The sequence below is a fragment of the Terrapene carolina genome, unplaced genomic scaffold (assembly GCF_002925995.2).
Source record: "Terrapene carolina triunguis isolate 2854851 unplaced genomic scaffold, T_m_triunguis-2.0 Scaffold88, whole genome shotgun sequence".
Classification (NCBI taxonomy): domain Eukaryota; kingdom Metazoa; phylum Chordata; order Testudines; family Emydidae; genus Terrapene; species Terrapene triunguis.
In genome coordinates this window covers 29348129-29374867 of record NW_020664439.1, presented here as the reverse complement: position 1 = coordinate 29374867, position 26739 = coordinate 29348129, and the positions used below count along the sequence as shown (strand labels likewise).

General features: G+C 38.5%; 1 protein-coding gene across 6 annotated transcripts in view; it reads right to left on the bottom strand.

The window, feature by feature from the left end:
• LOC112103345 (schwannomin-interacting protein 1) overlaps nucleotides 1-26739 on the bottom strand; it is a 391826-nt gene that overhangs the window by 19008 nt on the left and 346079 nt on the right. For 5 of the 6 annotated variants that reach the window (XM_026650013.2, XM_026650012.2, XM_024195053.3 and 2 more), the window contains one exon: nucleotides 5332-5450. In XM_026650013.2, the coding sequence (XP_026505798.1) occupies nucleotides 5332-5450 (119 nt within the window). Of the gene's footprint in view, nucleotides 1-5331; nucleotides 5451-16503; nucleotides 17035-26739 lie in introns of those variants that run through there. The other variant, XM_024195055.3, reaches the window with a different exon arrangement.

Genomic DNA, 26739 nt, shown 5'->3' with positions numbered 1-26739 from the left:
GCTAAAACAATATGAGACAAGAGATTTCTTGTTACATTAGAGCAGCACTGGCCTAGCTATTCATATGAATTCCCTACATTGCATACGTACAACTACAGTATTTTTTAACTCAATTTCACAAAGAAAAAGTAAATTTATCAACTAAAAGTTACACTGAATGCACATTCATGTTATGACAGTAGCTATCAAAAATAAAAAAATCAGTAATGAAATGCACCTCACTGCACTCCACGATGGGAGTTCACCCTTCAACAGCAATACTGTCATTGTCATTATTTTCTGCCACAACCGTAAAATTCTTGGAATATATTTCATAGTGAACTGTAATATATCCACCACACTATTATTATGCATTATTTGTACTACAGTAGTGCCTAGAGGCCCCAGCCAGACTGCAGTCCCAGTGATCTAGGTGCTATAGAGATAGAGGGAGAAAGAGAAGACAGTCCCTGCCCCAAGAACTTGCAGTCTTAGACCCTAATCCTGAAACATCTACACATGCATGTGGCTTTACTACCATGACAGACAGCAACATGAATACTTACAATCATAAAGTTAATCATGCATGTAAGTGTTTGTAGGACCATGGCCTTAGTTTAAGACACTGTAGCGAGTGAGTGGAACAGCACGGCCACTGTAACACGAGCATGTGCAGAATTTCTAGGCACAGGAAGGTTTTTTTTGTTCGTTTGCTGCTAACAGACAACTTTCATCATCTGCATTTTTTGTTTTGAAGTTTTCTTTGAGAATTGCACACTCTTGAAAGATGCCAGATTAACAGCCCAAGCAATTCACTCCTGTATTCATTCTTAGAACAGGTACAGTGTGAGCAGCAGTGGTACAAACTTCCCCGTATGACTCTGTCAATATGTCTAAATCCTGATGCAGAGGGACCATCTCAAGAGGTAAAAGTCAGTCTCCATATCCATTCAATATTTGGTCTGTCTGCTGAGACTGCAAGGAAGACTGCCAGTTGGTGCTAATTGTAAGTGGTAGTGTTTGCCATATGGACAGCTGTTCAATAGGAACTAACTCATTTGACAAAGGCCATTAAAAAGAAATAAAATCATCTTCTGGTCACTAACAACCTTAGCTGGATTCAAACTGGTAACCTAAAGAGGAAAGAATATGTATTCCATGTTGCCAGCTCGGAATATTTTTTTGTAGGGATTCATAAGTTCTGTAAAAACATTCTGAAACTACAGAGTTTGAGATACATGAATCACAAAAAGAATGGTGGGAGTCTTATTATATAACTGCTCACTGGAAAATCCTATTTCTCTTTCCAAATCGGTTTTCCATATATGCAAACAATGCACCTTGCACACAAATGTTGATTGAATAAAGGGGGGGGGGAAGAGAATACAAGAGCTGGACACGTGCTATATTCACTATATAGTAAAGGGCTTTTATTATCTTTTTGTTTTCTACAGAACATATCCTTTTTCAATACAAACGCACTCCTATGAAGATTCCTCCACCCCCTATAATAACAACCAATGTGTTTTAAAGTTCTGACCGGTGTATAAATATTAACAAAATTCAAAAGCATTTAGTACATCTGGTAATTTCACTTGGTACATCTGTCAAATTCTGCTTGCACACTGTTAATTAGACCTGCTGTATAATTAGAAGATAGGGGTTACTGGCTTTGCTTTAAAGGAAAGTAGTTACTAAACAAAGTCAAATTGCTTTTCTTTTCAATTTATTTGAAGTTAAGCTTGATTTTATAATTGTAGCCTCTCTCAAATAAGGGTTAATTCTCTCCTGCTTTTGTGCATCTTTAAGATTTTGTCTCTTGCCACACCCTGGAAACATGTACTTCTCTACACTTAACATGAGAGTCCATTCAGAAACGTCCCAAACGAGGTTAGCTGTTATGGGGAGAACAACTGGTTCACCACTATCTGGGTAAACACACATCTCTGGACTATTTTGAAACCTATTGTAGGTTTGTATAATAGGACTGTCATTTTGGTATAACATCAAACAACATGATAGTGAAGTATGAGAACAGATAGAGCCAGATCCACAGATATGGTAGATTTCCACACATAGTGCAAGCCAAAGGTGGCTTAAAGCTTATCTTTCCACTCTATACATCTTTTCAGAGATGATTCCCCTTAACTAAGGCAGAACAGACAGATGGTTGCTCTAACTTATGCCAGCTGTAAACAGATCTAGGATGCCAAAACAATGCAGAGGCATATTTGCCTCTCTCTCTCTGCTCTGCCTATGCCCTCTCCCCCGATGTGTGTGTAACTGGGGGAGCGTGAAATGAGAGTGGCATATGAGCTCCTATATTGGCTCTGCACTGCTGGGTAAATACCCTTACATTGCAGATATCCCTCCAGGGCCAATTATACCAGCACTGGAGCTAGTTTACACTGGGGGCATGATGAAATCAGCTGCATTTCTCTGGAGAATTTGGCCCATGGGATTCTCTCTCTGCTCCCTTTGGATTTAAAATTATTTAAAAAAAAATTACAGGTGCCTTGTGAAGAAAGGCTTTCTTTAAAAGATCCTTTTATACTTCCAGTTAATATTACTTTTTTACATTGGTGGATCTTTAGGAGCAGTTTGATGAAGTCTGGGTGCACCCTGGGGTCACAGCTGGCTGTTCCACGCACATGGAAGGCTGCATCAAGCCATACATTGGAGAAGACGAAAGGGGCATCATTGGATAATCAAAAAGCGGTCATCTGAGCTCCTCTATCATGGACATCCATAGTGAAAACACACTGCCCAGAGCACCTGAAATTTAAAACCCGGGTCTTTCCAACTGTATGGCTCTGTGAAATATCATTGTTTTGGAGGGTGAAACTCTGTAGCAGCCAGATTCCAGTTCATTAAGGACTCTGTAGATTAGGAACAGGACTTTGAATACTTATGTGAAAGTGGAGCGGATAGTTTATGGAACATTTGCTATGCATCTGTTGCTTGCATGTCATGTGTCCATATCATCCTTTGTTGCACATGAAGTGCACTGCTGAGAGTTGCACCAGCTTAAGCCTTCTGGTGGTGGCTGTGTTTAGTTCCAGGTTGAATGAGCTGGATAAATTTAACCTAGAGGAGATGAAAGCATGTATCACCATGTCTTGATTCTAGCCAGAAAGGAAAGGGGATACAGTGTCCTAGCTAACAGAAGATGCTACCATCATCTTCAGGAGTAGTGACTTCAGCATGATTTCAAGGCTGCACATCAAATTGATGACACCCTGGACAGCTGTTGAGATTAGCATATTGGCAATTTCCTGGATGTATTTCTCTTTCCTACTATCACAATGCTCTTTCTTGGACTGACCACCAAATCTGGTCATTTTATCCAGGCATTGGACATCTTGATGACAGAAAAAGCCGCCCAGTAGTTAAGTTGGCAGAACAAGAGTTGATTTTCATCCACATATGGGTGGCACATGAGTATGTGACATTTCATGATCTCTGAATGACCTTATAAGATGTTCAAAGGAGAGAGAATAATGAGCCTTCTGGAACTTTCATGGTTGGGGCACAGGTGATGAGGAGCAAAAAATGCATCTTATTAACTTTAGGACAGAGTTTTACAACAGACAAGACAAGGGAAGGTTCATATTGTTGCTTTCTTTAAATATTAGAAAAATCTGAAAATATAACTGAGAAGATTTCTTATTTTCTGCTGAAAATGTTCCTAAATGTATGCTTTCTGATTGGAAACAAATACTGTATAAACATATTATACAATATTCTTAATGGGTGTTTTGAATAATTTACTAAGAAAAACCAGAAAACTAAGCTATTCACAAGATGTCAGGAGGGATAGCTCAGTGGTTTGAGCATTGGCCTGCTCAACCCAGGGTTGTGAGTTCAATCCTTAAGGGAGCTATTTAGGGATGTGGGGCAAAAATCTGTCTGGGGGTTGGACTAGATGACCTCCTGAGGTCCCTTCCAACCCTGATATTTTATGAGTTAGTATGGATGTATCATTATTTTACATACTGGAGGGATGTATATGGCCATGAAGATTACCTTTATGTGGGAGTAATTTGTAACTAAGCTCTTATGCATCAAATGCATAGTTTAGTTAAAAAAAAAAAAAAAGGACTACTAATTTTTGCAACCTTATCTTTTTGCAAGTCCTGACCAAATTCCCTGGCTTCCTCTATTGGATCATGCCTACTTCAATCCCAGATCTGGAAGCATTAATGTGTTTTCCTTACATTTAACTCTCACATACAAAATATACAACAGTACATCCAAACAGATTAACCAATGCAATATATTTCTTTCACTGTCCAGTTTTCTAATGACATGCACAAACCAAGACAAATCAGGTTCTGTTTTTGAGAATGCACATACCTAGATGGATCTATGCTGTAATAATACTACCTCTATTGCCAACTTCTTGCACACCTGAGATAGTGTTATTCACATTTAGCTGGGAGGGAATGGGGAGTGGGGGGGAAGAGAAGAGGGAAGAGCTGCAACATTCCCATTGTCCAGAGCCATGCTATTAATGGGGCTAACTGCGACATTTGCTTGTGTCGATGATTTTATTTTGGGTATGTTCAGTAACAGCAGCAGCAACAATAAGAACAACAAAAAGATAGCTCAGCTTTTGAATTAAAACCAGAATATTGTTTGCCTGCATGACAAGTAACAGGTCATTCTACCTCTATTCTGTTATGTTTTCATAGCTAATCAGCAACTTGATCCTGCAAGGTGCTGAGTGTACCCAATCTCACTGGAGTCAGGGAGATTTGAAGGTGTTCAGGGATCTTGCAGGAATGAGTTGCAAGTTCTCTTCCCCGTTGTCATATAGCCGAACACTTTATGGTGGAAGAATTCAGCTCTGTGTAAAGCCCTTTGTAACTGTAATATCTCTGTCAGCACAACAGGCAAGAGAGAGGCATTTGTTATAGAATTCTAGAAATTAAAGATGGTAAATTACAGAATAGGTCACCTACTCCATCTCCAGCCAATGTTCTATAACCTCAGTCCCAAGATTGTTCTTTTTTTGGAAATTATTCACAACAAACTGACATGACATACCAAATTTGTGTGGAACCTAGGAAACCATGGATCTAAAATGAGGGCCATTTAAAGGTATTGTTGCCACTAAAAATCTAGGGAGGCAACCAGAAGAGAAAATGGACCCTACAAACATCAGGGCCTCCCTCAATATTCTAATGAGTTTCCCATAGGACTTCATACTAAAGATATAATACACTACCCAAAGCCTCTCATTAGTTTTTACCTCCCCCATCCCCACATATTCCCCTTTAATTTCACTCTGATGCTATGCCACATGAAATCCATAAACATTTGGAATGTTCACTATGCCATTTTACTTACCGAGAAGAAAGGCTTGGCTTGCCACTTTTGCTACAGCTGGTATAAATTCCTGGGCCATCATCAAAGAAACTTCCAAGTGCCAATTTCTGCCTGATAGATTCTCTCTCATTTTTCTGAGCCTAAAAGTGCAGGTAGACAACAAAGTATTAATCCATCAGCTATAACAACACATTTCTGTAGTATTCAAGCTGACAGCAGTACAGCATTTACAGTATTGTAACATTAGATAAGCAAAGTTAGAAACCCACCACCACATTGAGGACATTTCAGAAGCTTTGTTTTAAATTAATAATCTCCTTTCAGTTGCCACTGATGTACATACACTATTTATCTCAGCCTTGTTCACCTCAAAATTATCTAACCCACTCAGCCTCAATGCTTTAAAGAGCAGCTTCTTCATTCTTCCCTCGCATTGACTGTCGCTCAAGTACCTAGTCTCCAGTGGAGATGATGATAAATGGGGATGAAGTGGTGGTTCTAGAAAAAAGGTACTGAAGGAAACCAACCTTTTATGTCTAACAACTCATTGTAAACCTAGAAAATTGCTGTGTTTATACTGTTACTTGGATTATGGACTCATAACATTTTAAGGAAGATTTTCCAAAACATTAGCAAAATACTTTCATATTGAGCTAACAACATAAAAATATCTGTTCAAAAGGAAGCTGCAGCTATTATAGAAAAAAACAGAGTGAAATCACTGGCTCATACATAAGAGTATAAACATTTATTAACTTCCTTAAAAATGTAAATGATGAAGATAGTTTCATAAAATGTTTGTTTTCAGATTTATATTTTTAAAATAAATAATAATAATATATATATAGTGGTTGTGCCGAAAATATACGTAGTGTGAAAAGACACCTTTTTTCTGTCTGAGAGAGGTTACATTCTTACCTTCTTATATATGAACGGACACAAAATAATTGCTGAAACAGAGTAGAACAAACATCTGGAAAGTAACCAGTGTGATCTGAACTGAATTACCCCAATCAAATTTATGTTACTTTTTCTATATACACCTCTATCTCGATATAACGCTGTCCTCGGAGCCAAAAAATCTTACAGCTTTATAGGTGAAACCGCGTTATATTGAACTTGCTTTGATCCACTGGAGTGTGCAGCCCCGCCCCCCCGGAGCACTGCTTTACTGTGTAATATCCGAATTCGTGTTATATCGGGTCGTGTTATATCGAGGTAGCGGTGTATATTTTCTTATGTGATTGTTTCTTCTCCAAACAATTTATTCAAAATATATTTATAATGGCTATTGCTGAATTACTTTTTATGGTTTTCTTTATAATTTTACATTTAAAAAATCTAAGCTACAAAGTGCTTTAAAAATCACTAATCAATGGCTATAGACTTGGTTTTATATTTGGACTGAACCGATCAATATGCAGTAAATGAAAACTTTATTTATGTTTAGTATTAATAGAATACTGTACCAGAGGGCCATAAATAATTGTGTGTCAACATTGACAGCAAAAACATGTAGGAAGGCAAAGGACTAATGGAAAGAACATGTTCAGCCTATTAACTGCTCTAAGACAATGTACAGCACATGCTGTAAAATATGTAATAGACAATCAAAAGTATACTCTGCAAGTCTGGGTTTACTTCTGATGTCTTCATATAAATGCACTTGAATTGTTTTACTTGTTTAATGTAATTAAAGATAAAGTACCTTTCTGATTCTACATGGTAATATAAAATTACATGCAATTTTTTTTAAGCACAAAAGAGGCAGATCATAATGATTTAGTTATGACCTCAATCCTGGATACTGATTTTACACTATTATATCATCCATTATATGGTCAGATTCTTAGTAGAATTTGGTCTTCATTTGAAACCTGAACTCTCTTCTCGTATCACAATCTGACAAGGATGGCCAACTTTCTACTGTGTGAAAACCAGACAATGAGCGCCCGGAACCTCTCCCGCCTCCTGCTCCGCCTCCTTCCATCAAGTCTCTGCCCCCTGCTCCTCCCCCGCCACCATCGCTCACTGCTCTCTCCACCTCCCTCGCCCTGCCAGCTGATCAAGGCTGTAGGGGTGGGGTGGGTAACTGGGGCAGGATGGGGGAGGGGGAGCCACACTCCAGAGGGAAGGGAAGCTGCAATCTGGGGTGGGTGTGGGGTGAGTGGGGCAGGGTTGGGGAGGGGAAGCCGCGCTCAGGGCAGGACAGGGGAGCCGCCAGTACCTCTCTCCACTGGAGCCGTTCCTGAGTGCTCCTCAAGTCTCCAGCAGCAGCTGCTGCTCTTCCTACCCACCACCCCTGGTGGCAGAGGCCAGTTACTGCAAGTAACCAGACAGTGTCAGCAGTGCTAACTGGACTCTGCCAGGTTCCCTTTTTGACTTGACTTTAAGGGTACATCCACACTACCCGCCGGATTGGCGGGTAGCGATCCATCTATCAGGGATCGATTTATCGTGTCTCATCTAGACGCGATAAATCGATCGCTGAACGCGCTCCCCGTCGACTCCAGAACTGCACCAGGGCGAGAGGCGGAAGCGGAGTCGACGGGGGAGCTGCGGCCGTCGATCCCGCGCCGTGAGGACGGGTGGTAAGTCGATCTAAGATACGTCGACTTCAGCTATGCTATTCTCGTAGCTGAAGTTGCGTCTCTTAGATCAATTCCTCCCCCCCCCCCCCAGTGTAGACCAGGCCTTAATCGAAAACCCGACACTTGGCAACCCTAAATCTAACCCCAAAAAATTATAGGCAGGCCTGGTAGCAAAACCTATAATTAAAGTTGTCTAGCATTTTCAATTATAAGCCCCAATTTTCAGATGTTTATAACTTAGCCAGACTAACTGTTCTAGCTAAAATTTTCCATATATATTTGTTTGTTTATTTTAGTTTCAGCAAAAATGGTTTAGTCATTTCAAAGAATAAGTTTAGGTAAAAATAGGTAGTTTTGCCAATACTACCTTTTTTTCCTAACTGTTTCTTATTTGTTATTTTATTAGCTCTCCCTGGAAACATCTGAAAAACAAAATACTTTTGATAGCTATTGATGCATGGGCAACTTCACACACAACTCTTCCCTCATTATGATAAAAATATACACCCTAGGACTATATCCTTTTGCAGCCTCCAGCAATTACTAGTAGGCCATATCCTGCTATTGACTTTTATGCCAAACCTTCATGGACTTCAGAGACAGTCATGTGATAAAGAATGGCTCGATATAGCCTATGGCACTTTTTCCAACATAAAGCTCTGCATTGGGTTTCTAATTGTAGCAGCATACCACCACTGCCAACTTTGGAGAACAGCACTGGGGGAAAAATGAGAGGAAAGACTTGAAGATGGCTATCCAAAGTAACTTCAACAAATGAATAAAATACAAATTTTTGAGGACAAGGAATGTATTTTTAAATCTCAATATTATTTTATTATATTTTACTTCATGCAATGAAATGCTATGTTAGACTGTGCAAATACTACCAATTAACTGTCTCTCTAGTAATCAATTCATAATACATTTCGTTACAACAGCTAAAAAGGTAGAAAAGAAAGTCTGCTTCACACAGCACAAGCCAGATAAAGCAAAGCTGTTCTTTAGATTCTAATTCCTTGATTGTTTGTCTTACAGTTTGTAGCTGACGCCACATTGTCTGTTTTGAAGCAATTACATTAATCCCTCAGCTTCAGTGAAACCTTCTGTCTAGTGAATTCTGATAGCATCATTGTTAGTAGCCCTCATTAATGAATAAATCTAGATTTTGATGCTCACTGTGTACTATTCTCTAAAATTTACAGTAATGTATAGTCTTTCATTCATCCAGTATATAGCTTTTCTATCCAAACATGATGAAGTAACATACTGCAGCACAAAACAAAAATCAATAGCTTTAAAAGCACATTTACTGAACTTAATAAGATGGAATATTAGTTTTCAGTACACCGAAAGTGCTGATACCATAAAGTAAGCCCCCATCAAATGATTCCTTGATTAGATTTTTCATGCAATCTATTACATGCTGAAGATGCTTGCACCCTTAATCTCTCTCAGCATTTTTTAAACTAGAAAAATGTCAGTTTGAAGAGTAAATCAAGATGTGAAGAAGGCACTCACTAAAGAAACAATGTACTATATCCTATAATATAAAAAAATCTAAATACAAGGTTAGAACAAATACAGGCCAATCCCTGCCACTTCCAGTTCTCTTATCCTATTCATTTTTACGATGAATCACTATTTTTAACTCTCCACAGAATGTTCTAATAGGATCTTTAGACCCCCAGGCCATGCCTCAGTACTAGAAGCTAGGAACTCCTGAATTCTAGTGAATACTAATACCTACTTATCTCTCTCACAAGGTTGCTGTGAGGATTAATTAAGATCTTTGAATATAAAAAGTATAGATAAGTGTTAAATGAAAGATTTTTTTTTTCAAATCTGAAAGTAAGTAAACTAGGCCATACCATATGATGACAGTGTTTTGCCCCCTCAATCTCGCTAACCTGGGTTGTTTGTCCTGAACACACAGAAAGGCAGAAAAGATGTGAGGGATGCGATATAATTCTGTTGCAATTTTAGTAACGTAACTCATTTGGGAACTATCTGAGTAATAACTTGTACAGTGCAGGTCATGATTCCTTTATTAATCATTTCCACCAGTTGGAGGGCTGCCATCAGTCCCGCACCACCACCACCTCCCCCACCCAGCCCCCTGCTCATTGCTGGGACCCCCAGCCCTCCCCTCGTGTGAGGGTTAAGGGACTAGGGAAAGGGGGTTCTCTCTTCACTGTACCAGTCATTAGGAACCACAGCACCATTCTCCAGCTTCTTTAGGGGATATCTTCCACTAACTCCACTTTCAATTCTGGAGTATCAGGGAACCCAGACTTCCTCAGGAATGAGTACCTGCACTGGACATCTTTTGCTTTTGCAGTCTGATATAATTGATCAACCCAGTGTTTTTAGTATATCATGGGCATACACAAACAGCATTAGTCAGCAATTAATCATCTTTTAACTGACACTCTTTGCATAAAACACATTATATCCTAATTAGTCTAAATCTACACAAACTTATATTTTGACTTTGTATTCATATGTATTATGATACTTAGTGACAGTATCATGTCCTATAGGTGCGTAAGGATTTCTGGGTCAATGCAGATGAAAACAAAAATATTATATTAGTATCCGAAGTTTTAATATAAAAATGAGCATTGTTTGCAGTAACTTATTTTAAAGCTACAGAGTCACCACAAACTTTCTAAATGTATACAGTGCTAATTTACACTAGATACACAAATTCAAAGAACTCTATAATCTAAACATTAATAGAGAAATCCACTGAAGAGACTGATATACTCTGGACAAGGCTAGCCACAAAACTGAACTCAAGCCCTTAGTCAGCCCTTAGTCTGTTCATTCCCTCTGGGGCACCTGGCACTGGCCACTGTCGGAAGACAGGATATTGGGCTAGATGGATCTTTGGTCTAAGTACCAGTATGGCTACCCAGTATGGCTGTTCTTATGTTACTAGTATGGTGACCTGGGTCCTAGTGACAGTAGTATTCCTCTACTCCCTTAATATGCACCTGAGGGTCATGCCCCACCAGTTGAAAAACGTGTATCTACTCCAGTGCTTGCAAAGAGCAATGTTTTCTTCCATTTAATCTACTCTTAAGCACCTCTGCTAGAAGGAGCAGTGGCCTTGTTATTAAGGAACTGTCTTGGGAAGGCCCCAAATGCCTGCAAATTGAACATTATGATGATTAAATATTTACATAGAGAAGTGCCTAAAGACCGCAAAAAAGGATGAGAACCTTATTGTGTCCGGTGCTGTACAAATGGAGAAGAGAGACAATCCATGATCTGACTGGGTTGCATGTTGACTATGGCTTTCTAGTGTTTTAAGTTTTTCTTTACCTCAAGTCTATTGCTTATTATTCATCTCATTACTGTAAAAAAAATTTTCAATTTGTATTAATATACTACCCTCAAATATCCCTTTCCTCCAAGTCACACAATTAATTTCCTTATCTTCTAAGCTATTTAGCATTTTTGTGGCCCTTCATTGGATTCTGATGTATCTATATTCTTTTAGAAATAAGATGCCAAAAATATAGGACTCCCTCCAAGCTGGCATAAAGTATTTTTAACATTTCCCATGTTCTACCAGTGCTAACCCTACATTCAGACCAGAATGTCATTTGCCTTTTTTGCAGCTTCACTTCATTTTCAGTTCATGTCCCATCTGTCTGTCTCTCTCACCTCCACAGATTTTTCTGCATTACTGCTCTTTAAGTAGCACCCTCATCTTTTATGCTTGTGCTGGGAGTTACTCTTCCCTGCTTTTTTAATTTTACATATTTCGTCCCATTTAGATCTCTCTAAAACTTTCAAATCATTCTGTAATTTTGATCCATCCCCCACTGTGATTGCAATTCTTCCCAGTTTGATATCTGTACATTTGATCAATGTTCAATTTATTTTACCCACTAAATAATTACTGAAATATTAAATAATACAATTCCAAATACTGAGCCCACATTATCCCACTTTATAAGTCACCCTCTAGATAATGACCATAAAGGAATCAATTGTGCCATAAAGTTGTTATAAAACAGGGAAAAGTTCCTAAAAAGCCTAATATACTTGCGAGCTGGATTTCATGCTAAAGATAGATCACCGTACCAGGTACACTGAATAGTCTAAGAGAAATATTAGAGAAATTTGGTTTCAGACAGGAACCAAATCAATAATCTCATTCCTCAGCTACCAAGAATTTTAAAATTATTTTCTACATAAAAAAAAATCACAATGAAACACTTGGAATATAAAAATATTAACATAAATAATATTGTATTATATACATCTGTGGTCAAAGATAGGTCTGTTAAATCTATAGTGAGATACACAGATTTTCACCAAAGAATCAATTTTGTGGCTAAATCACACAGTCTAAAACAGGGCTTGGCAACCTTTCAGAAGTGGTGTGCAGAGTCTTTATTTATTCACGCTAATTTAAGGTTTCATGTGCCAGTAATATATTTTAACTTTTTTTAGAAGGTCTCTTTCTAGAAGTCTATAATATATAACTAAACTATTGTTGTATGTAAAGTAGATAAGGTTTTTAAAATGTTTAAGAAGCTTCATTTAAAATTAAATTAAAATGCAGAGCCCCCCGGACCGGTGGCCAGGACCCAGGCAGTGAGAGTGCCACTGAAAATCAGCTCGTGTGCCGCCTTCGGCACCTGTGCCATAGGTTGCCTACCCCTGGTCTAAAAGGACAGCAGAAAAAGTTTTACTTGTAGCTGTTACCTAGGCGAACACAAATGCTACATTTCACTAATCTCATGAGTTGTTTTGCCTTCTATCCCTTCACCTAGACTTTCACTAAGCAAAACAGGTTTGAATTATTAATTCCCAAATTATAAATGCTATAAATAAAGTGTTATAATTCTGAACACTACATCCTGCCACTAGACCACCTCCTGAAGGAAAAGGAAAAGTTACATAATCTCTTCCTTCCATATCCATTGTAGGATCTAATTTTAACCACAGGAATAGAACTGTTTGATTTTTATTTTTTCTTTTAAACAACAATACCAAAAATATTTACAAGAACATAAAAAAAAAAAGAAAGATGTGGTATTATCAGTATATAACAAGGTCTAGCACAGAACTCATGTATGGATCAATTCCCCAACCACTGATTATGTGTGACTAAGTTCCTAAAAACCTTACTGCAAGTTAAGTTTTAAGGCCAGTTTGGGTAAACCAGTGAGATATTTGTGGTTTAGTCAAGGAAAGGAAAATGAAAATCTCTACATCTAAAACACTAATTTCAATTAAGTTTACATTAGGAAAGGTGCCAAACTGTCCTCAGTAAATTAACAAAAATGCCACGGTGAGGCCATCCTTATGACCCTCTGTGATCATAGTCTACCATGCCACTTCTATATAATTACTGCTTTTTAAAATATATATTAATTACAGCTTTGTTGTTTACTGACCCATACATTTACAATTTGTTTTCTTAATGGTCCTTATCTTTCCCACAAGAAAAAATAAAAATAAACTTCTCACCCCTCTTTCAACCCCACAGCAATAACTTCCATTTACCACATCTGTCCCACCCGTTTACCATCTGTTCTTCTTGCCAAATATTAGAACGGAGAAACATCCCTAGAGCTGCGCTGGTGATAATAGCACAAACAAGACAATTATAAAAGTTTTATGTATTATATACATAAAAATAAAAGCACATGCCCCTCTGCCGACTTATGGTACTATATAAATAAAGAATGCTTGCATCTGTGATTTTTCATTGTGTAGTTATGGATGACACATTTTCTTTCCAATGCATTAAAAGGGCAAATGTTACACACTTCACTTGGAAGTTGGAGTGTTGAGAGTTATGCTATTAACCTTGGGGCACTTGCCCTGGAAAACAAGTTACAGAAGTTAGTCAATCGGTCCAAAAATATTTTAGTGCTGGCTAAATATTCTTATATGACAATATAAAATTGATTCCATGGGTCACGTATTCACCATTTACATTTTAATCATTGGTGTAATTATCTGCTGCCTGAACATCTGAACTGGCTTGAATGTTTGAGAGGATACAACTTCCTCAGTCATTAGTAGTTGCTTTTTGGCACTGATCTACACTCCTGTCAACCTCTCTACTGCAATGACCTACACTCTGTTGAAGGGTGACATGCTGTTTTTTGTTAGTTTGTAGATTCTTGAGCATGACAAGACCAATGTGGATAGGAATTATCAAGTTTCTTGAAAGGTATTATTTATCACATCCAGTGAAAGTGTAGGATTTAATGCTGGTTGGACACATTGAGAGCTTCTCGGCTCTCTATGAGCTGAGGGGTGAAAACATTATCTAGGAAGACTAGCCCTGTAGGGCAGTCTTTTTTCCAGCAGAATTTCTACATAGACTCAATACAAAGAGGGGGGTTTGTCATGTACGAACAGGGAGTTAACAGATAAGCTTTTACAGTTTTTATCTTTTTTCACAATATACCAGATATTTGAAATATTATTACATTTGTTGATTCAACACAAACGTGGCAAGACTATATCAGTTTCACATGGACCAATCAAGAGAAACTCCAGTGAGTCACTTGGGTCTATAGAAGTGTAACTGAAAGCAGAATTTGACCCACTGAATCTGAATTCAAGGACTAAGTAAGGTGAACAATATAAATGCTGTCATACCTCTGGCAATGTACAGGATTAAGACAGTTGTGTACATGTTGCCAAGAGTTTACTACTTGCTTTGGCTACACCTGCTTTCTGTTCCTGGATTAACTCCACATTTTCTTTCTTTGCTTTAGTTTGCTTGTAACAGGTTTGGGATTAACAAGAAAAGACAAGACTTAAAAATACTTTAGTGCAACAATATTACCTCCAATTCTTACTTGTTGAATAAGATTGGGCAAATTTGTTTGACAAGAAAGCTCTATATGCCCTCAGAAAAAGGAACAGTCTAATGATCCAATAGAGTATTGGGAGTACAGGTACTACTGAGTTCTGTTTTAGTTCTAATTCATCCACTGTTGGAGAGTGCTAAGACAACATTTACTGGATAAGCTTTCTTAATTTGCTCAGTTTTATTAATGTTGTTTCTGAAATATCACTGGGTTATTCCCATCATTTATACTGTACGTTAAGAATGTGAATCCCACAAAAGCAACTTGGAACATTAGTTGATTGACTGAGCTCCCCACATATAACAAACAATAATTGACTCTGATATGGGATGTAACAGTTTGTATATACAGTAGATTTTATATCTATACAGTAAATTGATTTAAACGTAGAGTTATTGCTGAAGTATTTTTACTGGGCAACAGTGTGAAATTTGTTCCAAACACGGCATCTTCCCTGTACAAGAACTTTACTGCTGGGGGTGTTAACATGTCATTAATGTGGACACTTATCACCTCAGACTTTTTCCCTTCTTGGCAATTATACAACATTGAAAACACAAGCCATGGCAGGCCGACAAAAAGCAGTACACGAGTCAACTCTTGGGATTTATTTACAGTATTTCCAAAGAAGTGAACAAAGTTCATACTTTACTACTTACATAACCTGATAAGTGATTATTATAATGCAGCCCATTGTTTTAATATATTTTACACACTAAGATGTCATCTGAAATAGTGAGTAATACAATTATTCAAATATATATTTAGAACTAATATGTAGCAGTAATTATACAACATCTGCAAATATTACCTCACCTAGGTGACTCTTTATTCAAGGACACTGCCAACCTACAGAAGTGTTTAAGGTAAACATATTTTATTCTATTAACATTGAATTGGATTAAAAACCCAGCAGGGTTATGGCAATTTTTTATTTAATATTAGAAGCAATTGACTAAATGTTGGAAGGCACTGAGGTGAGATACAATGGGCTGGATGCTGCCAGGTGCTGTGGTTAGAGAGAGTTGGGGACGGTGGGTCTGTTATGAAATGACACTTCTACATACTGTGAAACAGTTTAGAACAGCATTTGTTTCCTTGGGAGGAGGCGGGGCTGGGGGGTGAGGGAGAAGAAGAGAAGTTGCATAATATCCTGGCTCTGTAGGGAGAAACATATACTTGAAGTTATTGTCAGGACTTCAACCATGCAACTGAAGCTATTTTTGCCTTAGGTCTGTCATTACCAGATGTAGACAATTACTATATTTAAAGTTCCAAAACTGTACATGGCATACTTTATTTTTAAAGGGACAAAGGCTGTTATAATATTTATGAAAATCCTGTACCCATAGAATACTTGTTTTTGTATCTTTCACTTCAAGATGTATTTACGGTGAAGTACAAATACAATGAAAATGTAGAGTCAAAATGTCTCATTTCTTAAGCTGCACTGTAATTTGTATTAAAAACTAGAGGGTCACAATATTTAAATTACAGTTTTGACAACTAAATGTAGAGTGTAAGAAGTTTTACAGAACATTGTAACAACCAAATTTTAATGAAAATTACTTGTGTGTTAAATACAACAGAAAGTTTCACTATTTTAGCAAATAAGGAAGAAACATTTATATATCTGGATGAACTGTAGCATAGGGTGCTTTGAATGGTATTGGCAACTTCAGATTTGAACTGTTTCTCTTTTGCAAAAACAGAGCAATTGTTAGAAGACAAGCGTCCTTTTTGTCTCTTACCTTTTTATAATTCCCCTCCATCTCCAACGTGGATACTTTACTGATGATGTCATCCATTCCATCACTGTCCAAATTCATTCTTTAACTCTCAAACCCCCTCACTGCAGATTAAATATTCCTTGCTATTATCACTATTCATTGTATCCATAATTTATTAGTCCATACTCCAAGATCCGTTTGGATTTCTCATTTTTAAACTGAAATATCAGATGATAACAGAAATTCTGTCAGTGTCCTTGCTCTTTTTCATTCAGAGAGACTGTCTAGTACTTATACCTTCGTCTCACTCACTCTAGTGTGAGGACAGCTGCCATTCCGTGCAGTTAAAATGTGACTTCTTGCTGACACTTCGGCCTGTCAAGGGTATGGTCTTCTCACAATCTGCTATCACCTTCCTCTGAATAATTTTGCTAGAATCCTCTTCAAAGCATGTTTCTTTTCCCTAATAAAGTAAAAGGCTGTCTTTGAGCCTTAGCCAGCTGATTACACTGAGTTCACTGCCTAGCAGTGTGTGTTGTAGCTACAAGAGGAAAGCAGCAGTCTTCATCCAGCCACTGGTAGTGCAGGATAAAAATAGATGGAAACTTGCCTAGCAGACTACACCAGGGCAGAGAAAACCTGGTATCTTATGACAAAATTAAAACAGCGTGGTTCAAAGTCAAGGCTACAGGAGGCAAAACTGGACTCACTTCTGGGACTTTCACGTACAACACACAATACTTTCTGTACAGATTGGTTGTTCTGTTTCAATATCCACAATTTTAGTCTATTAGGGGAAGCAAAAAAGAATTCCATAATTTGTTTGGAAATTCACTCAGTGCCTTTCCAATTTCGGGAGGAGCTCTTCATTCTTTTTATTGCCTTTCTTGCCTCCACGCATTGCATGGTTTGCTTACTTGCTTAAGAGACAGGAGTAGCAAAATCTACAACTGGAGGATTTTTTTTTCATCCATTTCTTTCACAAAGTACATAACTAGGGATTTTCTATTTTAAGGGTGATTCCTTGGCTGAAATATTTTTTTCAGACATCATAAAGCTTTTAGGAGAAAAACCATAAATCCCAACCCAGTGAAGAAAAAGGAAGCATTCAAATATAAAAATTTCACTTGTCACAAGCTTCTAATATTTCCAGAGTCAGATTAAACCCCACTGGCATAGGCAGATACAAATTCAAGGAACACTGTGGAACCTTGCTCCCCAGCCAACCACCACAAGTAAGTTCCTCACTGCTCCCCACTCTCCATACCAGGATTCCTTTTGGATTTCGTTAAACCGTCTACTCACTCCAGACTTGTGGGCATAGTATTAGCTTGGTAATGGTATTTAAGAAGTCATGGATTCCATGGCTCTCCATCTTTTTCCAAAGCCCAGTGTCTTTCCCTTTTTAATCCTTGCTCAGATTGAATATATGATTTCTATGGAGGAAGACACCGTTGTAAGACACTCAGGAGTATTCATTCTGCTGCATGTCAATTGTCAGTGGAGGAAGGGAGAAGAAAAGGGAGAATGGGTGAATGTACGAAGATCCACTGCATGGGGGATTTAAAGATCCTGTTGAACATGGAACACTGGTGGCCAGTGCTTGTGGTGCTCTCTCTCCCCGCTTTACAGGGAGCCTGGATATTATAGCACCACATCCCCCTTGCAAGGGGAGGGTTAAATTTTCCATTCTGCATAGTTACAGAAACATTCACACTCTGCTCCGTCCAGGGGATCCCCTTGAGAAGAGGTTGGAGCCTGGTGTCTCTGATTCAGGAGGGATTATGGAGGGAGGGAGAGAGAGAGAGCAGATTCCTCTCCTTCCCTCCTAAGAGCATAAGAATGGCCATACTGGTTCAAACCAATGGTCCATCTAGTCCAATATCTCCTCAAACACTGCATGGGTAGTTGATGAAGGAACTCCTTTCTTGGATTCTTCTCAGCACCCATGCATGCCTTCAAGATACATCAACCCTCAGTTGGTCTTCATTTTCTCAGAGAGGAGTAAAGGGTTATTGACAGTTTCTGCTGCAGGCACAGCCAACCCAGCCAAGAATGATAGAAACACACCAGGAATAAAGATTTCACTTGTGCCTGTCCTGTTTGTGGGACACAGAAAAGAACATGCCAGAAACAGGTAACTGAGTTAGGCGCTCCGGCTGTGGCTGATGGGAGACAGGCTGTGACTATGTCCTGTTTGTTTACACTTCAAAGGCAATGTTCCCAAGGAAAAGGGCTAGGAAAAAATGGTGTTTTTTTAAAAATGGAAGTGTAGGTCTCCACCAGTCATTTGGTGCTCTTTTACCGCCTGCCAAAGCCCAATGGTTGATGATGACATTCTTAATTTGCCAGTAGATTCTTAATATGCCTTTCCCCCAAGGGAAAAAAAAGCAGAAGTCTTGCACATAAGTGCTGAGATTTTCAAAGGGAGTAAGGGAGTTTGCCACCCATTGATCTTCAACACCTTTGAAAATCCCAGACTAGATTTTACCAAAATCTTTCAAATAAAACACATCTGAGGTTTTTAAAAGCTTTTTTGAGCTATGGGCAAAAACCAAACATACATAAAACTACACTAAGCAACCCTCCCCAGTACACAGACTAGAACAGTGGTTTTCAAACTTTTTATCTGGCGACCCAGCTGAAGAAAACTGTTGATGCCCATGACCCAACAGAGCTGGGGATGAGGGGTTTGGGTGCAGGGGTGAGGGCTGTGGGGTGGGGCCGGGAATGAGGGGTTCAGGATTTGGGAGGGGCCTCTGGGCTGGGGTAGGGGGTTGAGGTGCAAGAGTGGGTCAGGGCTCTGGGTGCAGGCTCTGGGGTGGGGCAGGGGATTGGGGTGCGGGGTTGGGGCACAGGCTTACCTTGGGCGGCTCCTGATCAGTGGCGCAGCAGGCATGCTAAGGCAGGCTTTCTGGCACCGCCGACTGTGCTGCGCCCCGGAAGCGGCCAGCAGCAGGTCCAGCTCCTGGGCAGAGATGGACAAGTGGCTCTCGCCCACAGGCCCCCCCCCAGCTCCAATTGGCCAGTTCCCGGCCAATAGGAGTGCCAAGCCGGTGCCCGGGCAGCACGCAGAGCCCTGTGCCCCCCCCACTGCCTCAGCCCCCCGCCTAGGAGCCGGACCTGCTGTTGGCCACTTCCGGGGCACAGCACAGTGTCAGAACAGGTAGGGACTAGCCTGCCTTAGCCGGGCAGCACCGCCGGCAGGACTTTTAACGGCCCGGTTGGCAGTGCTGACCAGAGCCGCCACGACCCAGTGCCTTACATTCCATGACCCAGTACTGGGTCGCGACCCGCAGTTTGAAAACCACTGCACTAGAAGAATTTTCAAAACATCTCTCCCTGCCCCCAAGAAATCTCATAAATTTTTGATTATGATTAATTTTGGACAAAAATTATCTTCTGGCCACAGAGCAGTTATGCAAAAGTTGAAGTGGGAATGAGTTTAAGGTGGCGTATTTTAGAGTTTGGCACAAGAGGGGAGGCAAGTTTGGTGTCATAGAAAGCAAACTTCAGCCCCTATTATGCAAAGGCTTACATTTCTTTATAATGTAAAAAACTGAGTTTTGTTTTCATTGTAGCAGCAAATTTCGAGGTCAGAAAAAGGAAATAATTTGCATTGTTGCTTCCCTCCTACACGGCAGGTACAAGCCTTTTATAGCTAGAAATCTGTGTTCAAATTGTGCCTCGTTTCGCAAGTGAAAGTTAGTATGGTAGTTCCTTAACTAGATCCTGGTAGAAATATTCAGACTGCAGAAACCCACTATGCACACTAGCAGGTCTTTCCAACTTGTTTTAGTCAGAGCTTTGCAGGTCATGAAGGAGATGAAGCGCCTGAGCCCAATGCTTGTACAGCAACCTGTCACTTTGATTGGCTTTAGTTTAATGCTATTAGTCCACTGCTTTCATGACTGTCACTAAATTTCACCTACTAAGACTCCGCTCCAGGAGAGCACATGAGTCAATGTGAATCTTCATGTACTAAAAGTTAAGCATGTGTTTAAGTGCTTCACTGGATCAGGACCTAGATTTCTAAAGGATAAACACAGGTAGGATGGGATTTGTATTGCCAGGCTACAATTTTCACATCTGTGCAGCAACAGTGATCTTCAAAGGATATCACATATGCAATAAAAGGGCTGGTATCTAGTACAATACGTCTAAACTCTATATCAGATTATTTAACAGTCCTAAATTGCTTTTTAAGTCTCTCATGAAATACCCAAATTATACTGACATGTTCACTCAAAACGCATTTTGCCAGTTAGCTTACTAGTTTTAATGATGTACAAATGATGCATAGTAATATTCTAAAACATTCTACTCAGAAGTTTAAAGAAAAAAGCATTAATAAATAGGGCTGGCTAAAATCAATTATTTTCCTAGTTGGCTGCTTTGTAATTACTGTACTTTTTCTGCACAAGGGAATTTAATTTATGGGCTTGTTTTTATTATTTTTGATTCCTATCCACAGCTGACTCAATGTGTCATTTTCCAGTGTTACTAAAATTAACTTCCCGTTTCCTGCAGTAGGGCTCCTGATTTTTATTTCTGATAACATCATTTGATTTCTCAATGTCTCCTTTCAAAATACCTTTAGAGACAGTTAAGTTATTGGCTAAAGGGAAGAAAAGTCCTTCCCTGTACTGCTGCATAGCTTTAATAAGCAGTTTTTCAAAAAAGTATGACTTCCCTGGATAAATCCTATGAACTATCCTTCAAAATTCCTACAAAAGTTCATACTATGTAATTCACTTAAGCTTACAATGTTCAAAAAATGTATTTACTGTATATACCAAATGGGATCTGTGTGTGGTTTGGGCAGGAGAGTGGGGGCTAAGGTTTGGTCAGCAGGTACACAGAGCTTTTTATTTTACTCAGGGGCATGAAAATTAATCCACACCAATGAAGTCTGACTTCACTGAAGGTAAAAATCACATTTTACTCCTTTTTAGCGTACATAAAGTTGGTAACCTACCTAGTAAGGATATCAAATGCTATCAAACATACATTCAGAATCTTCAAATTTGGGTATGGAACACACAGATTAGAATCATTGCACCATACTTTCAGAATACTCAATTTATATTAAGTAGTTATGCATTCTGGGATTTAAATATTGTACAATATATGGCAAATTCATTTTCAGAAATAAAGCATGCAATGCTTTGAAGACAATTATCTTTATGCAAGAAATGTTCTAGGTTAACTTGCCTGGACAATATATGATCATTATTAGACAGCATAAGGATTTTTGACATTATACTTTTTTAATTTATGGAGAGCAAATAATTGTATTTTTAAATGAAAAACATCCTAATGGAAGAAACAAGGCAAGTTTTCTCATAAACCTTCACTGTTCTTGTAAAATACTGTGTTTATACTCAGGTATACAGTAAATAATGATTATATCAAATAGTCTTTCTCCTCTATAATTTCAATGTAAATTAATCAACAACATGAAGAGCTGGCGTTTATTCAGCTGTTTTACACTTGCTTCCCCCTTAAATTATTTGAAAAGGTCCACTGTTAATCCAGTGATAAAATACTGTGTCTGCCTATTAAAACTGATATTTAGAAATGCCGTCAAAGTATTTCCTCATGGGATTAATACATTTCATGCAAAGGAGAAGGTTCTGTTGAAGCAGTTAATCACTATGGGTTGATCATTTGTCCCTGGATAAAGAGCATATTCTTTTTACTCTTCCTGACAAAGCAACATTGTAATAAATCAGAATGAATAAGTAAAAAAATTAAAAAAACCAACCAACCTCCCAAAAAAAACCCTAAACACAAACACACACACACACACACACACACACACACACACACTTCAGGGTATGAAAAAAACATCTAAACTGTTAACATTAAACAAACTGCACAAAGAGTTTATGCATCGTTTTAATTTAATCCAAGAGAAAGGATAGTTTTGTAGTTAAAGCCCTGGACTAGGACTTTGGAGATCTGGGTTCAGTTCCCCACATCTGTCCTTGGACAGTCACTGACTCTCTGCCCTCATTTCCCCACCTGTACAATGGGAATAAAATGTTCTGTTTTGTCTATTTAGATTATAAACTGTTTAGGGCAGGAGCTCTCTCTTATTAGATGTATGTATGGTGTCTAGTACATGGCGCCATGCGCCTGGTGGGGACCTCCATGTACTATCACCACATAAATAATAAATGCAATTAATGTATATGATGTGATTTTACTTCAACACCACTAAAGTAAAAGTCAAGCTTTTGGGCTTTGTAATTATGTTTAGGCAAAATGAAATGAAATGAAATCACACACACCACTGCAGTATCCAACTCAGAATAGTTTGCTTCTTTCATTAGACAAAAAGGAGACAGGTTCTATTTAGAATACATTCACACAGAATCTTTCACCTAAATGGCCTCCTTGCCCTTCACTTAAACTTTTTCAGGCTAATTACCCTGTCATCCAAGTACAGTTGGAGAAATGTCTTTGCTGAGATTCTCTCAGGACTAACTTTGTAATGAGACCATCCGACAGAAAAAAAAGTCATATCAGTTGATTTAGCTTATTAGTCTAGAACAGGGGCCGGCAACCTTTCAGAAGTGGTGTGCCGAGTCTTCATTTATTCACTCTAATTTAAGGTTTCGCGTGCCAGTAATACATTTTAACCTTTTTAGGTGGTCTCTTTCTATAAGTCTATAATACATAACTAAACTATTGTTGTATGTAAAGTAAATAAGGTTTCAAAATGTTTAAGAAGTTTCATTTAAAATTAAATTAAAATGCAGAGCCCCCCGGACTGGTGGCCAGGACCCGGGCAGTGAGAGTGCCACAGAAAATCAGCATGGCATGTGGGCCATAGATTGCCTACCCCTGGTCCAGAAGCTGATAATTCTGGTTTTAACCCAAATCAAATCACAACCTTAAATGAAAATTCTTTGTTCAATGAACATTTTCTTTCAAATGAGAGAGAAGAAATCAATTCAGAATACAGTACTATGCAATACAATAGGTTTCTGATAAAGCAGGGCCTCTTTGTACAATCTAACTACCATTTCTAGGGTCACATTGCAGCCACCAGCAATTGTCATTCCTCTCAGTAGCTTCTCAAGTACTGAGAGGACGAGGGTCATTGTACAAAGGCATTATACTGCCACTTCTGTTACAGGGCATACCACTACTAATATTAAATTATTGCCTTGAAAACTAAACTATAAAACAAATGTATTTCTGGGTTGTCACAACATTGCAGAGCTGACTGGGCATTTCAGTAGACAGCTACTTTCTTCCCACTTGTAGGTTTTGGCAATAAAGCCAATTGGAGAGGATTACACGGCTGCTGTACATGCTGTATCCATTCAGATAAACAGTTCAGTCCCTAGGCCAGCCACTCTGGCACCCTTTATGTGCTTTAAATATATACACAGACAAAATGCATTGCAGTCAGTTTAACGACACATACCAAGCTACATTATAAGGTACACTTAGCTCTTGTATTATTAGGTAAGGGTTACTTTTGTGAGAGAGAAGTCCATGTAAAATTTCGTTAGCTATGAAACTCGAATCATGGTTAGAGTTACAAAAACTGTTTCTCCTTTCAGTGAATTTAAATGGTAGCGGTAGGGGAGAGAGAGTTTGAAGTCTGAGGTTGTATTTGGGGCATCCTAACATAAAAACTGGAACACATATTTAGTGCAGCTCTACTTTATTAGTGGTAGTAGTATCACAGTAGCAACTTAGAGGCCCCAATCAAGATAGGGGCTTCATTGTGTGGGGGCAGTATAGACACAAAGTGAGATAGAGTCTCTGCCTAAAAGAGTTTATAATTTAAATAGATGCGACCAAGGGAGGAAGAGTTAACAGAGGCATAAAGAGGGGAAGTTACTTCCCCAAGGTCACAAACAAGGTCAGTGGCTGAGCCAGGAATAGAACCAAGGTCTTCTAACTCTCTGTTCAGTGCTCTATGCAATAGGCCATGCTGCCTTCCTGTGGCTCAAGCTGCTACAGTTACGAATGCAATGTAACAACTCCCTCCCCACTCCTTCATATTCAAGGATCGAAATTAGTCATCCCCTTGAAGATATAAAACTATATATCAATTTCAAGCTATACCATCTTTTTGTGCATGCAAAGTCTGGGGGAAAATGCATTTCAATTTTCAGGTTTTATAAAAGCAAGAAAACAGGACAGATTAACTCTTACTTAGTCTTAAAATTAAAAACTTAATTTTTCATACTGATAGTAAGGCATGAAACAGTAAGTGCCTTCTGCTGTTTTTTTTAAAGGTTACTAAAAATGAGCAATACGATTATAACTGAAATTTGTAGGAGTATTTTAAACATTCAGATTTAATTATTCACAGATAACACTTATCTGAGTCAATGAAATAAACAAAACTATGAACTATACATTTTCTAAGGTATGCCATAAAGAGAATGATAGAGAAGAGGCCATAGTGATCTTCTTGTTCCAAGGATCCAATCTTTTCCAAAGAGTGCACTTTAGCAGATTATCTAGTTAACTGATCCTGGTAACCCAACTAGAGTACCTATACCTATGAACACCTCTCGCAATAATCTCAAAAGTGGTTGCTAGTTTATTATTTATTAGTAGAATTTACAGCATTTTTTATATATGGTTAGGTTATAAAAAAGTTTGGGAGGATTACATTTCTATCAGTAAATGTCAATAAACATTGATTTCACTGTGCACACAAACGTATGAAAATATATTTTCATCAATAATAATCAAAATGAACAGATAGGCAATGTAAGAAAAATGCTACTTGAGAACTTCTGAGAGTTTGATTTAAGGATATGTACTTTGTATATTTTAATATGTGATGTCGACAATTTGCATTTTAATGGTTATAAAGCTTTATCTTTTTGAATCTCAACTATCATTAAATGATTATCTGACCTTCCCCATAATTTCCTGCAACTGTAAAAATGTAAATTGATAAAAATAGAAAAAAATGCTTAAAATAATCAATATTATCCATCATAATTATAAAAAATAAAATTCTGCCAAGCCTAGAGAAATGTCATATCAATGGACAATTATTTAAGGAACACTTGTTTTATTATGAAGGTCTGAATGGGTTACTTTAGAAAAACTCTTTTAAAGTCAGTCCTAATTATGAAAGTACCACTCTGAAGGCTGGCCATCATCCATCTTCCCATTTATACAGACATGTCTGAAAAGTTTCACAGAATGATCAGAAAGCACTTTCAGGTAGAGAAGTGGAGCTTTTTTCACAGCTCCAAAGAGAAAAAGAGAGCCAGCCTCATCCTTGCATTCTAACCTGTCTGTTAAAGGGCTCCCGTGACCCCATTTCCATGGCAGCAGGCTCCTTTAGTTTACTTAATAGTAGCAGTTTTTCCATTGGTGATCAGTGTGCCCTGGAGCTATTGATCTACTGAGCTGCAACTCCCTTGTTACAAAACGGTTTATAGCATTTACAAAATGCAGAAATCAGCTGAAGAAAAGAATGATTTTGGAAGATAGGATGGGTGCCATGTCTTCTGCCCTAATACAGGAGAAGTAGACTGCAGTGTAGCCAACTCTTGTGATTTTATCTTGAGTCTCATAATATTTGGTGTCTTTCCTGAGTCTCTCAGCTTTCATTTCTAGTATTTATGGTTGCTGAGAAATCTTCAAAATGTGAATCCTAAAGGCTCAAAAAACAGAAAGCAAATAAAAGGACCCCAAATTAGTTATGTTTAAAAATGTAATGATTTATAAGTCAAATTTCATGATTTTTTGGAGACCCTGACTAATGATTTTTCAGTAGTTGGTATTAGCATTACTGAGGCCATGTGTATACTCCAGACCTTTGCTGATCTAGGTATATCAGTCACAGGTGTGAAGAAGAGTTAGCTCTGACTGACATGGCTGTGGCAGCAAAAGTCCCTAAAATGGCCTGAAACAGCAAGTACTTTAGGTCCTCTCTTTCTTTTCCCAAGGAAATCAGGTGGCTGTTGGATCTACAGACAGTTCTTTACTGAAAGGACTCCTTTCAAAATGGAGAGCTTGTAGCCTACAAGCTGACCAACTCCCTAAGAAGTCTGCAAAGGAAGAGGCATTTACTGAGAAATATCACTCTTCCCCTTCTTTCTATGGAAGTGCAGCAAGTCAAATTTAATACAATTTTAATATGGAGGGGCATCCTGATGTTTCAGCACGTGTATATAGCTGCCAAATTTTGTGCAGCTCCATATGACATTAATGCACAGAGATCATACAGAAAGCTTGGAGTAGGGCAGGGGTGAAATGTTG